This window comes from Sabethes cyaneus, chromosome 1 (genome assembly GCF_943734655.1).
Source record: "Sabethes cyaneus chromosome 1, idSabCyanKW18_F2, whole genome shotgun sequence".
Classification (NCBI taxonomy): Eukaryota; Metazoa; Arthropoda; class Insecta; order Diptera; family Culicidae; genus Sabethes; species Sabethes cyaneus.
Window position 1 is genome coordinate 167,325,997 of NC_071353.1, and position 12,793 is coordinate 167,338,789.

Here is a 12,793-nt window from a genome sequence, read left to right on the forward strand (position 1 = left end):
AAATTAACCTGGCTCAGGTCGATTAGCACTCAGTTTTAATCGAAGTGCTGTCAAAGCGTTCATAAATTAACCGAGATTGCATTTCGGTTAAACTGACAGCATACGGTTTGAAGCGCAGGTTAAAACTGTCCGGCATTACGGTTTACGGGTCGATCTGTCAAACTGCCCGTATCGTTCGTAAATTTCGGATTAGAGTTAGCACGAACCCAGGTTAATTTATGAATTCGCTATAAGTAGAATTTAAAATATGGAATAACATCCTGCGGTAAGACGTAGTCCTACGTTCAAAACGGACACAAACAGATAGCGCTTTCTGTTTTCTTCCACGCACGGGAGTTGGATTCTGCAGCACACGCTAGCTGGAGCTGCCCGCGGCACCAAGCGCACCACCCACGCTGCCGCACCGATATCGCACGCTTTGGCATATCGCATATGAGAGGCATATTTTTAACAAAATTTGTTTAATTCTCTTATCCTTGCTTCGCTTGCATCACTTGTATTGAATAAACTTTTAGAAAATATGCTAGCGTGTGCGAGAGGTGCGCGATCGGAGATGCGCGATTCTTTCTGCTTTGACATTTCTCACAGTAGAGGCCGACAATATCCCCAATATTCATAATTATTGTGATTATGATTCACTCACTCAACTTCAACGAATGGAATCATGGCACCGTCTCCGTCTGATTGCAACGAAGCCGTGAAAAATATCTTTGTTTACGGAAACAATCCGTTTAATTCAAATAGAAATGAAATCCTGACTGGTAAGTGGAACACATTTTGCTGAAATCTTGCAATGTAGCTGCTTATTTTTGCAGAAATGAAGCTGCCCAACGCAGACAGCCCAGCATTCCAGTTGGAAATGACTGGCACTCACGCAGTATGGACAGACGGAGGTCATCTTTACGCGAAAAGTTCTCGAATAAACGAGACATATAAAGCTGGTTTTGAAGGGCGGATCGCCCAAATTTCTGCCAATACGAAGCATTGCTTGGTGCTGACGGAGAATGGCGACTTGTTTAGGTATCACTTCAACAGTAAACAGACGGATTGTTTGGAGTTGACAGAAGAGTCTGCTGATAGCGAATGCGAAAAAATTACTCATATTGCCTGTGGAAACGATATTTCGGTTGCCATCACAAACCGAAACGCCGTGTTTAACATACCGCAACCGCAGCCGATTTTCTCCTTTCCTCGACACGTTCGGATCGCTCAGGTTGTTGTGGGATTCGCGCATTGTCTGGTGCTGACTTCAAACGGAGAGGTTTACAGTTGGGGTTCTGGGGCGTAGGTTTTTATCTGTATATTACGATTTTCTTTAATGTACTGATTGTATTCGTATTTCAGACGCGGTCAGTTGGGTAATGGTATAATTACTCCGCGTCAGAAGCTACCGCAGCTAGTTGAAGCACTGGCCGGTGTGAAGATTGTACACATCGCCGCGGGTGCCTGGCATTCGGCGGCTGTATCTTCGTTTGGCGATCTGTACACTTGGGGTTGCAACGATAGGGGTCAGCTGGGGATAATGGATACGGTGAAACGGTACGGAAGCCAACATGGCCGAATCGATAGCACATTGACGCCATATTTTCGGCCATGTTGGGATTCAGTACCGTATGACTTTAACGAAGCCGCTTTCCCGTTACCTCAGTTGATCGAACTTAACGACGAGGTATTTTTGCAAAAGGTTTTCTGTGGCATTTACCATACGCTGGCAATTGATCTAAAAAATGAAATGTATTTCTCCGGTGTTAATCTACTACCAATGTATGACTACGTTCAAGCGGCGGACATGTATCCAGAAGACTTGGTTGGTTTTAAAAAGTTGAAAATCGACCCGGTGCCCGGTAGAAAACTAACAGTGAAAAGCGCGGCCTACAGTATTATTTTCATGGAACCAACCGCAGAGGACGAAGCCGAACCTTCTAAAATAGTAGTCAAGCGAAGACGGGCAAAAGTCCAAAGTCACACTTTCAGTTCATTTCAACTCGTTGTAATACTTCTACTTGCACTACTTACAGCTTATGCATTGCACAATTCATTTGAATGGCCGTACCCGTGATCACATTTTATGTCCATACACATACACTGCAAAATTGGAATTTGAGGAAATATATTCGCGACTACGAAGTTGCTGATGTTAAATAATTTGTTTGGTTTTTGTGCGAGAAATTTTTTGTTGCTCTTGTTTTCACGCAAATTTTGACCAAAACCAAACTTAAAACTCTTTTCTAACGTTTTAACGGTACTATTCTACTATGTACTATGTACTTGTACTATTCTTTTTGCACTGATATACACCCTCACACTAAGATTACAGAGTAATTAAACTTCAATAAAACGCATCTGTAATATAAACAGAAACAAGGTATACATTAATTATTTTTTTAAAATTCTGCCTTTAGCGTCTCTTAATCTTCAGTATCCTCTTTCAAAACCTCCTACTTCTAGCCCCTCGTCACTATCGTCTGATATAAACTGATCATTGTTTACTTTGCTCTGAACCATCCCTTCTGCTTTGTCAACCATGATTGAAGAGTCTTCTAAGCTTTCGAACAGTTCCGTATTGCTTGCTGACTGTACCGGTGTATCCTTCTGAGTAAATGACGATTCACTAGATTCCTCCATCATCAACGACCCACCACTTCTTTGAGACAGCTTCGCGGGGGACGAGTGTATAACTGGTGTAAACTCATGCTCCTCCGCATCTGCGTGAAGCCTGGCCTGTTCTGTTGAAGCTACGGGGTTCCTCTCTAGCTGTAACTCCGCTACTCGTCGAGCTGCTATATTTCTCGTCACGTAACGCGGCTTTTGTAATTGCTCCGCATTACTTTGAACAGCGCTAATCTGCTCTTCACTGTAGTTCCGCCAATCTTTTCTTATTTGATCCATGTGTCGTTTAATAAGACGATCGGATTTTTTTAGTTGCACTTGATAGTTTCTCTCTCCAAGTATCTTGGTTATGACTGCTGGTGTCCAATCTTGCTTATTGGGATTTGTGTAATCGCGAACAATAACATTTTCTCCAACTTCGAACGTTACGGATCTTGAACCTTGGTAGTATGACGCTTGCAATTCTTGTTTTTGCTTGATATTATCAGTGGCTGTTTTTTCGTTTTGTGTTGACAGTACTTCTCGCGGACTCATCAATTCCAACGAACTTCGAATGTCTCTGCCTAGCATCATATGAGCAGGTGTTAATCCAGTAGAACAGTGCACAGATTTCCTATAACCCATTACGAAGTTGACAATTATGCTGTGAATACTTCGGTTCTGGTCGCGCAAGCATTTCAAAAGGGAAGCTTTGAACGTCTTAACCATATTCTCCGCTTCGCCGTTAGTGGCAGGGTGACCCGGGCTCGTAAGCTTTTGTCTGATACCGTTTGCCGCGAGAAAGTTTTGTACTTCGCTTGATACGAATTGCGTACCGTTATCACTAACCAGCTCGTCGAAGATTCCAAATCTAGCAATAGGTACATTCTGTTAATTTTTCTAGTACAAACTGTGCTGTGCAGGATTTAGTAGCGAAAACTTCTACTCATTTGGATAATGCATCCACTATTATTAAAAAATTCCAACCTCTAACGGGACCCGCAAAGTCTATATGAATTCGGCTCCAAATTTTATCCGGAGGTTTCCACGGCATTAGCTGTGCTCTCGGGGGTGAGCTACTTTCCAACAAACAAGATGAACAATTTCGCGAAAATCGTTCGATATCACTATCGATACCAGGCCACCAAACACTGGACCTAGCTATACTTTTGCTTTTAACGATTCCGAGATGAGATTGGTGAATGTTAGCCAGAATCACCGATCTCAACTTAGCGGTACCAACACTCTATAACCGCGCATAACCACCCCTTTTTCTAAAGAAAGTTCTTGTACCACCTTACTATATGGGTTATCCTTTGGCAGACATATATTGTCACTGTTGCTCTTTAACACCTGGATAACCATTCGCAGCTGCGTATCTTTCAACGATTCCTCGGCTAGCGTGGATACATCTACCAACGCCAACTCGGTTGTATTGATGAAGTTCAAAAATGAATCTTCTTCTTTCCAGATCTTCCACGATTCCACTGGAAATCGAGATGGAAAGTCAGCGATGTTGGACTGAGAACGTACATGGCCAATATCATAGCTGAACCCCGATAAAAAATGTGCCCATCTTTGCATTCTGCTAGCAGCGCCGGAATACCTTTTTTAGGATTAAAAATACTCAGCAGCGGTTTATGATCCGTACGAATACAAAAGTGATTACCGGCTAAATATAAAAAAACTTATTAATTCCATATATAATAGCTAATGCTTCTCGATCTATAACACTGTGGTTGATTTCAGATGGATGAAGGACTCTAGACGCAAAAGCTACCGGTCTTTCAATATTTCCTTCTCTCTGACATGAGACTGCCGACACACCTCGATTAGAAGCATCACACGTTAGATAAAGTTCTGCATCTGGATTAAAATGCGCTAGTGTAACATCCTTACAGATTTCCTTTTTGATTCGCTGGAACGCCATTTTACAGTTTATATCCCAATGGAATTTTGCCCCCTTGCGGAGCAAACCGTACAGTGGACCCATAATATCAGCGAGCCCGGCAACAAATTTGGCGTAATAGTTGACTAAACCTGCAAAAGCTCTCACTTCAGTCAAATTTGTAGGTTCTGGTGCATCTCTGATTGCACTAATTCTTTCGTCGGTCTTTTTGAGACCATCTTTTGTAATTACATATCCCAAAAATGTTAATTGGTCCTTAAAAAACTGGCATTTTTCCTTGTTTAGCTTCAGTCCCGCCTTTTCCAGAATACGAAATACTTGCTCTAGGCGTTCTTGATGGACTGAATAGCTGCGCTGTCCGTGGAACTCGGATAAAAAGAGATAAAGTTCGAGGAAAAACTAATTGACGCGGTACTTTTAGTATACACATACACTTTAGTATACACATTCTCATACACATGAGAATGAGACAGAATGAGATCAAAAAAGAAAATGTCATACAATGCAGTGTTACCAAAAATGAATATGTAAATCTTCAATCGGGAGGGTGACACACAGGTAGTCATTATTATCCCGCACTCCTCCTAAATGACTACTCCAATTACAAAAGTCCAATTCTCTCCACAAACTTCCTTAACAAACACGGTCCTAACGGCTTCGTCAGAGCGTCTGCAATCATTTCACTTGAAGGACAATAAATAAGTTCCACCACCTTTCGTTCACAAAGCTCTCGAATGAAATGACTTCGTGTCGATGTGCTTCACTCTTCCACTAACTCGCTCGGCCTTGGCGAAACTTGGTTGTCTTCGAAAATCTTTGTAGCTCCAATCTGCGGTTCGTCCAAGTCTTGTAGCAATCGTCTAAGCCAGACCACTTCCTGACACGTCAAAGTCAAAGCATTGTACTCTGCTTCGAGTGTCGATAACGCCACGGTGTCCTGTGCTTTGCTGGTCCAGCATACTGGTTCCTGGCCGTAGAAGAATATGAATCCAGTCGTTGATTTTCTTGTCCGCTGATCGCCTACATAATCTGAGTCAGAATAGCCTATTAATTCCCAACTATCACTTGGACAAAACTTAAGCCTGTAGTCCTTGGTTGTATTTGCGTACTGCAAAATTCTTTTCGCAGCTGCCCAGTCGCTTTTATTCGGCTCCTGTACTTTTCTGCCAAGCAACCCTACACTCACCGATAAATCCGGTCTAGCGTTCACCGCCAAATACAAAAGCGCTCCAACTAGGCTACGGTATAAAGTATTATCCTCGAAAGGTTGACTTCCGTTGTTCACCGATGTATAGCTAGGATCCATGGGAGTCTTCACGGGGTGTGCATTCCCCATTCCAAACTTCTTGACCAGATCATTAATATAAGCAGTTAAACGCATGGTATAGTAACCATCTTCTTTCTGAATATCATAGCCTAGAAAATGACGCACCAAACCGAGAGACGTAATATCAAAGCGTTCACGAAGGCTTTCAAAGACTTCATCCAATTCGTTCTCCTCCGTACATCCAAGCAAAAGATCATCTACATATACAACCAGATACACAGTTGGACCTTTACCTTTACGAACGTAAACACAGGGATCAGAGTTGGATTGTACAAAACCTTGCTTTAGAAGCACCGCGTGCAGTGCCTTATTCCAGCACCGGGTCGACTGTTTCAAACCGTAAATGCTTTTCTGTAATTTGCACACTTTCTTTTCTTGACCGGGTACCTCAAAGCCTGGCGGTTGCCGCATGTACAGCTCTTCTTCGGTGGTACCGTTGAGGTACGCTGTTTTTACGTCGTACTGCTTCAACACTAGCTTCTTCTTTCCAGCAACAGCTAACATTACCCGCAATGTTGTTTGGCGAGTCACTGGCGCGAACACTTCTAAATAATCTATGCCAAGGGTCTGTGAGTAGCCCTGAGCCGGGCCTTGTGCTTCACTACCCTACCACTTTCATCTTTCTTTAGTTTAAATACCCACTTTGCACCAACAATCTTCTTTCCGATTGGTAGATCCACAAGGTTCCAGGTTTGATTTAGCTTATGAGCATCCATTTCTTCGCACATCGCTCTTTTCCACTCGGCTACAGACATCACACGGTTCTTCACTGTGAGTGACCTGCCCGACTATATAGTCATCGAATCTTCTCGGTAGTACACTACGCGTATTTCGCTCGCTTCTTCTCAATGGCTCTTCGAAACCATAGAAATCACTTTCATCCGCGTCTGCGTACACAGAGTTTTCATCGATTGCATCCGACATTTCAGAATCATTTGTCGAATTTTCTTCCCGGCTTACGATTTCTATCACTTCACTTTCACTGTCGACATGATGCTCATCTTTCAGCTCCTCCTGCGACTCAGAACCATTACTCAGCTCAATGAACCTCGCGTCACGGCTTATAATCACACTACCCGTATCTTTATCCAAGAAACGATAACGTATGGCTACGTTTTATTTCAATAATACGCATATTCGCAGTGAATCAGGTAAAACAGTAGTTTTGATGTATGGAACTTTTAACCAGTAAGTTTTTCAGCACAAGTGTTGTTCAGTTACCAACGCTTGTGTTAAACACTTGTTCAATAGGCATGTTTATTTATGACTTCAAATTGTTTCTTGGGGAGCCTGGACTAACTCCCTAGCCGAACAAGGAGAAACCGCCACCGCCAATGGAGATATCCGTTTGTTGTACGATATTTCTCGCCGCCTTAGTGGTGTCAGGATGAATACAAAGATGCCGCTAAAGGACAGGACAGAACAGCTGAAGCGATGGACTGAACATTTTGAACAACTCTTCCGAGTTTCAAATGTCAGAGATCAACAAAACCAGCAGCGTATGACGCCAACAGTTCGTTGAATTAATCGCGTCAACTTGGAGGTGCCATCACTGGATGAAACTGTAGCAGCCATCAAGAGTATGAAGTCCAATAGAGCGCCAGGGATAGACTGTATTTCAGCCGGAATGCTCAAAGCTGACCCATTTTTGTCAGTCCAGATGATACATCAGCTTTTCAGCAATAACAATGGGAAACCGCAACTTTTCCGGTGGACTGGAAGCAGGGCATATTGGTCAAAGTCCCTTAAAGAGGAGACCTACCTGAATGCGGTAACTGGCTTGGAGTCACGCTGCTCTGTATTACTCTCAAAGTACTCTGTGAGGTAATCTTCAACCGGATCTAGGAGAAGATCGACGCTACTCTCCTGCGGCAGCAAGCTGGATTCCGTGCCGGCCGATCATGTGTAGACCTTATCACAGCGCTCCGCGTTATACTGGAGCAGATCAACGAATTCCAGGACTCCCTTCTACCGGTATTCGTTGACTTCGAAAAGGTGTTCGACCGACTCAACCACGAAAACATCTGGGGCGCACTTAGTAGAAGGAGCCCGTTAGTCGTTAGTCGAAATCAACCGTAGAGCAGCGGAAGAGGCTTTTAAGGTTTTAAATAGCAAGCGACTAGATTGAGGATTACCATTAACATGGCTGAAACGAAGTAACTGGCTGCTGATAGGGAGGGATATGAAGCAGTGGAGGATTTCATATAGGCCCCTGACATGTGACAGCGATGGAAGCCGCGAAATAAAGCGAATTGCAGATGCAGCTCGCGCTCGGGCTTTTTACGGATTACGAAGCCAGCTGAAGTCTCGTAGTTTGCAAATTCGTTCAAAACTAATATTCTTTAGAACACTAATTTCCCTGGTGGTTCTTTATGGACATGAATCATGGACACTAAAGAAAGCTGATCGACGAGTACTTGGGGTCTCTTATCTTAAAAACCACAAAATGGCTCTAAAATTAGTTTCTCCTTTCTCTGACCAATTCAGAAATTGCTCAGCAGTACCTCAGGGTAGCATTCTAGGACCTTTACTGTTTTCGCTGCTCAATTCCTCCAATTTTCCCCAGCGCAGCCCAAAGGAAAAGAATGTATCATGACATGGAAACTGAAGGCGAAGTCAGGTGCGGTGACCAAAAACCCAGCTCTCAAATGTAAATTTGATAGAATAAAATCATGGACGCAGCAAGCGTACGTCACCAATTGTGCGGGGTTTCAAAAAAAGTTAGAGAAATCCTCTAACTAGCCTTTTAGTTGTCGTCGTACAATACTATTGTTCTGCCTAGGAGAATCTCTGTGCTACGGAATCGAGGACAATGAAAATGCCAACAACTGTGTAAGACAAAAGTCTGCTAAGCGCTTTATTGGCCTTGTCTTTGTTGAGTGCTACCCTGTACCAACATCATCGGTTGCTAGAGTGATACTCACTAGCAACATTGTTTGTTACCTTAGTAACCTAGTTTGTTAATAATTGCTAATAAAGAGAAAAAAATCATTTGTTACCAGTTGCTCGAACATGCAAGAAGCAGTTTTCAATTCCTCCGAAACCGGAACAGATAAAGGAAATACGAAGATTTTGAAGCGAAGCCGTTTTTTAGAAAATCTTGAAGATGGAATTAACAAGAATAGCGAAGTTGAACGACGGTAATTATCCTGCGTTGTCCTTCTCGGTCCAAGCATTGCTGCGGCGGGAACATTTGTGGAAGTATGTTGAGCCAGGGACTACACCGGAACCGGCAGCAGAGAAGAGGTCTGTGGATTTACTTAACATTGTCCTTACAGATGTGGCTGGTCCTATGACTTTGACGCCTGGAGGTTGTAAATACTACATGACAATGATTGATGATCATAGTCGTTAAACGGTGGTGTATTTCCTCAAAGAGAAGTCCGACGTAGCAAACAAAATCCGTGAATATGTACGATTCACTCAGAATCAGTTTGGTAAAAAGTTAAAGGTTTTCCGGTCAGATAGAGGAGGAAAGTTTACATTCAATGCTCTTCGTCAGTTCTACAAAGAGGAAGGTATCAAAGCCGAATGCACTGCTGGATATGCTCCGGAGCAGAACGGAGTCGCTGAGCGGAAAAACAGGTCCTTGAATGAGATGGCTCGACGTTTTTGAGCGAAAGCAGTTAACACAGCGGTTTATATACAGAATCGGCTACCTTCAACAGCGATAAATGGCACACCATTCGAAATATGGTTTAGGACAAAGCCAGATCTTAAGCATATGATGATGTTTGGCTGCGGTGCTTACGTTTGGACGCCTACTCAGAAGCGGAAGAAATTCGACGTGAAAGCGGTTAAAATGACATTCGTCGGTTACTCCTCTGAGAGTAAGGCCACTGACGAACTGACATGACACTTCCTTTCCTTTAAAAACCATCCTTTAAAAGAAAAGAAAATCCTTTAAAAACCATCGTCCTGCATATTTTGCTTGCACACTAGCGCCCTCTGTTATGCATGTTGCGGAGTGCTTGCATTTGCAGGGTTTTATGCTGCAGGGTTTTGTACATTTAAATGGTTTTATACTGAAAACTCAAAGCAACACTTGCGCCACCGCGGTGTGGCCATGTTACGATACATGCTTTTTTGAAAAATGAGTGGTTTTTGATTGGACGATGGAATTATCGCGAGTGTCTCGTCTGTTTGTCTGTGGTAAGGCTTAAGGTCCAGACACAACACTGAAACAAGAATCATGGTAATTGTTACCATATTAGAGGGTAAAATTAAGAGGACACACCAGTGAATTTTTGCAGAAAAGATTTCTGTTTAGCTTAAGCAGTGTTCTGGTCAAAATTACTATGCGTTACTTTCGGCGTTCCCCGATACATAACAAAAATAACAGAATCGTAGTCAAAATTACTAGACATGACCATGAAAGGTGGTAAAATTATCTGAGAACATATTACTTACACAAGAATCATGGTAAATTTGAATAGCTTTTTCATGGTACTTACAAAAAGCATGCGTTTTCTGCAAAATTGTGCGAGATACCATGGTTTTTGTTTCAGAGAATGCATACAGATTTTACTGGAAAAACTGTCAAATTGCCGCAACGTAGTAAAATCCGTATGCATTGTGTCTGGACCTTTACAGGTTTTTAAATACTAAAACCGGGCAGATTGTAATAAGCAGAGATGTTAAGTTTTCAATAGTGCTGACAGTAAGGAATGGAAGGTGGCTATGCAAGAAGAAATGGAATCTCACCGAGAGAATGAGACGTGGCAGCTTACAAATCTTCTTCCTGGACGGAAGGCCATCGGATGCAGATAGGTATTTAAAAGGAATGAAGACGATTCTGGCATTGGTGTAGCTAGAGGGGGTGCTTGGGTACCAGGCCCCCTCTAGAATCCTGCGGGCCCCCTCCAGAAAGTTTCCTCATTGGAATTGGAAACCGGGAAAAAACTCAGCGCTGTGTAGATATTTTCTTGTTCACTAGGCGTCGCAAAAGCGTAGTTGTCGTCGTCGCCAGTAGCTTAGTAGCCACCCCAGTTCATGCTGTTTCAAGCATTCGTCTCCATTCAACTACATCTTGGGCCACTCGTCGCAAATTTCCCAGTCACAGAAGTCGCAAATCACTTTTGACCTGGTCGAGCCATCTTGTACGTTGAGCCTCCCTGTTCCTGATGCTGATGCAGTTGTTAAAGAGAATTGTTTTCGTCGCACTGTATCCTACTGACTTTCGCCAGATGACGATAACAGTCTCTCCAAATAGTGCTTGGAGCTCATGATTCATACGTCTCCGCCACTCTCTGCTATCAGTTTGTCCTCCGCCAAACATCATCCGCAGTACCTTCGAACATAGTACCGCTCGAACATAGCGTATGCCTAGTGTTTTGCAAAGGGCTAAGGAAGCCTAATTTCTCGCTTAAATGCGCAACTAGATCCCTTTACTAGTGTTGTTGTCCGTGTGCACCAGCAACCCCAAATACACGAACTTATCTGCCACTTCTAGTTCGTCGCCATCAACAGTTACCGTCCGCCAGAGGCACGCGTTTGTTTCCTTTGAGTATTTGGTCTTGACCGCATTTATGTTTAGAACACTCGTCCTAAATTCCGATTTCGTTGAATAGCATGCAAAATAAGCCGTCACCTTGTCCCAAATTTCGCCGCATCTTAAAGTAACTCGAAAGTATCCCGAGATGCACACGAAACACGACACTCTCTCCAATGTAGCTCTGCTCAGTTGCGTCTGTTTATTCGGAAAACCGTGTTCGTGCATTATCTGCCATAGCTGGTCTCGATCGACTGTATCGTATGTTACTTTGAAAACAATAAAGATGTGATGCGCGGACAGATCGTACTCCCGACATTTCTGGTAATTGCGCGGACCCTCATCAAGCTCGCCTGGTATTTCCCCACTAAACCTTGCGCTATCGGTGACGGTGACATAATCAAAAAATTTTTGGAAGGCACCCCCTAGGCCCCCTCCACGGAAATTTCCTAGCTACGCCAATGGATTCTGGAATGTGGATTCTGGATTTTAACGATCAACTGCCGATAACTGTCTGTACGTTAGGCGATCGAACGGGCTGATGATGTTCGTGCTTATTTACGTGGATGACATTGTTGTTGACAGCAAAACTGTTAAGGAATATGAATTGTTCGTCACAGCTCTGAAAGGTAAATTTAAAATATCAGAATTAGGAAGCTTACAGCATTTCCTTGGAATCCATGTTCGATTGGAAAAGGGAATATATGTACTTAATCAAGAAAGTTATATTAATAATATTCTGGAGCGTCCAGATATTGCTATAGCGACATCTATCCTCGGACGCCGAGTATCAAACCCAACAACTGCAGACTGGATCGAAGCGGAGTTCCAGATAAGCTAGTCGATCTCATCGAGGCTCAGTACGAGGCGTTCCCGTGCAAGGTTTTGCACAATGGCGTTTTGTCCGAACCTATAAGGGTTACTACTGATACTGGTGTGAGACAGGGCTGCACTTTTTCACCGTTGCTCTTTCTCATCGTTATAGATGAGATATTAGTAGACCAAATCGTAGCGGTTAAATGACCTCGACCCAGCCGACGACATTGTCTTGCTCGCACAACGCCGAAACGATATGCAGAGCAAGTTGGATAACCTCTCCGAGAGCTCCCAGGCAGCAGGTCTCACAGTCAATGTAGCAAAAACTAAGGCTATGGTAGTGAACACTAACAATCCCACCCAAACGTTAAATCCGTACTGCTGTACGCCTGCGAAACGTGGTGTGTCTCGGCGGGGACAACGCAAAAACTGCAGGTATTTAGTAACCGATGCCTGAGATGCCGGATCATTCGTGCCTGGTAGTCTGACAACTGGATATCCAATGGAGGTGGACCGGTCACGCCTTGAGGAAACGAGCGAACGAGATCTGCAAAGAAGCACTCGACTGCAGTTGGTAAGGACAGCGTAGAACACGCAAACCCAGAGGCTCATGGCGACGCAGCTTAGGCGAAGGCATCCGGCCTGTAGACGAGAACCTATC

At 43.5% G+C, this 12,793-nt stretch overlaps 1 protein-coding gene across 1 annotated transcript; it reads left to right on the plus strand.

Annotated features, from left to right (window-relative positions):
- The first annotated feature begins 638 nt into the window (after window positions 1–638).
- Window positions 639–2,377, plus strand: LOC128744495 (probable E3 ubiquitin-protein ligase HERC3). The gene is made up of 3 exons (XM_053841547.1): window positions 639–761; window positions 816–1,284; window positions 1,345–2,377. Exons 1-3 carry the CDS (start codon window positions 665–667, stop codon window positions 2,057–2,059), a joined length of 1,281 nt encoding a protein of 426 aa, XP_053697522.1. The 5' UTR covers window positions 639–664; the 3' UTR covers window positions 2,060–2,377.
- Window positions 2,378–12,793: the final 10,416 nt, after the last annotated feature.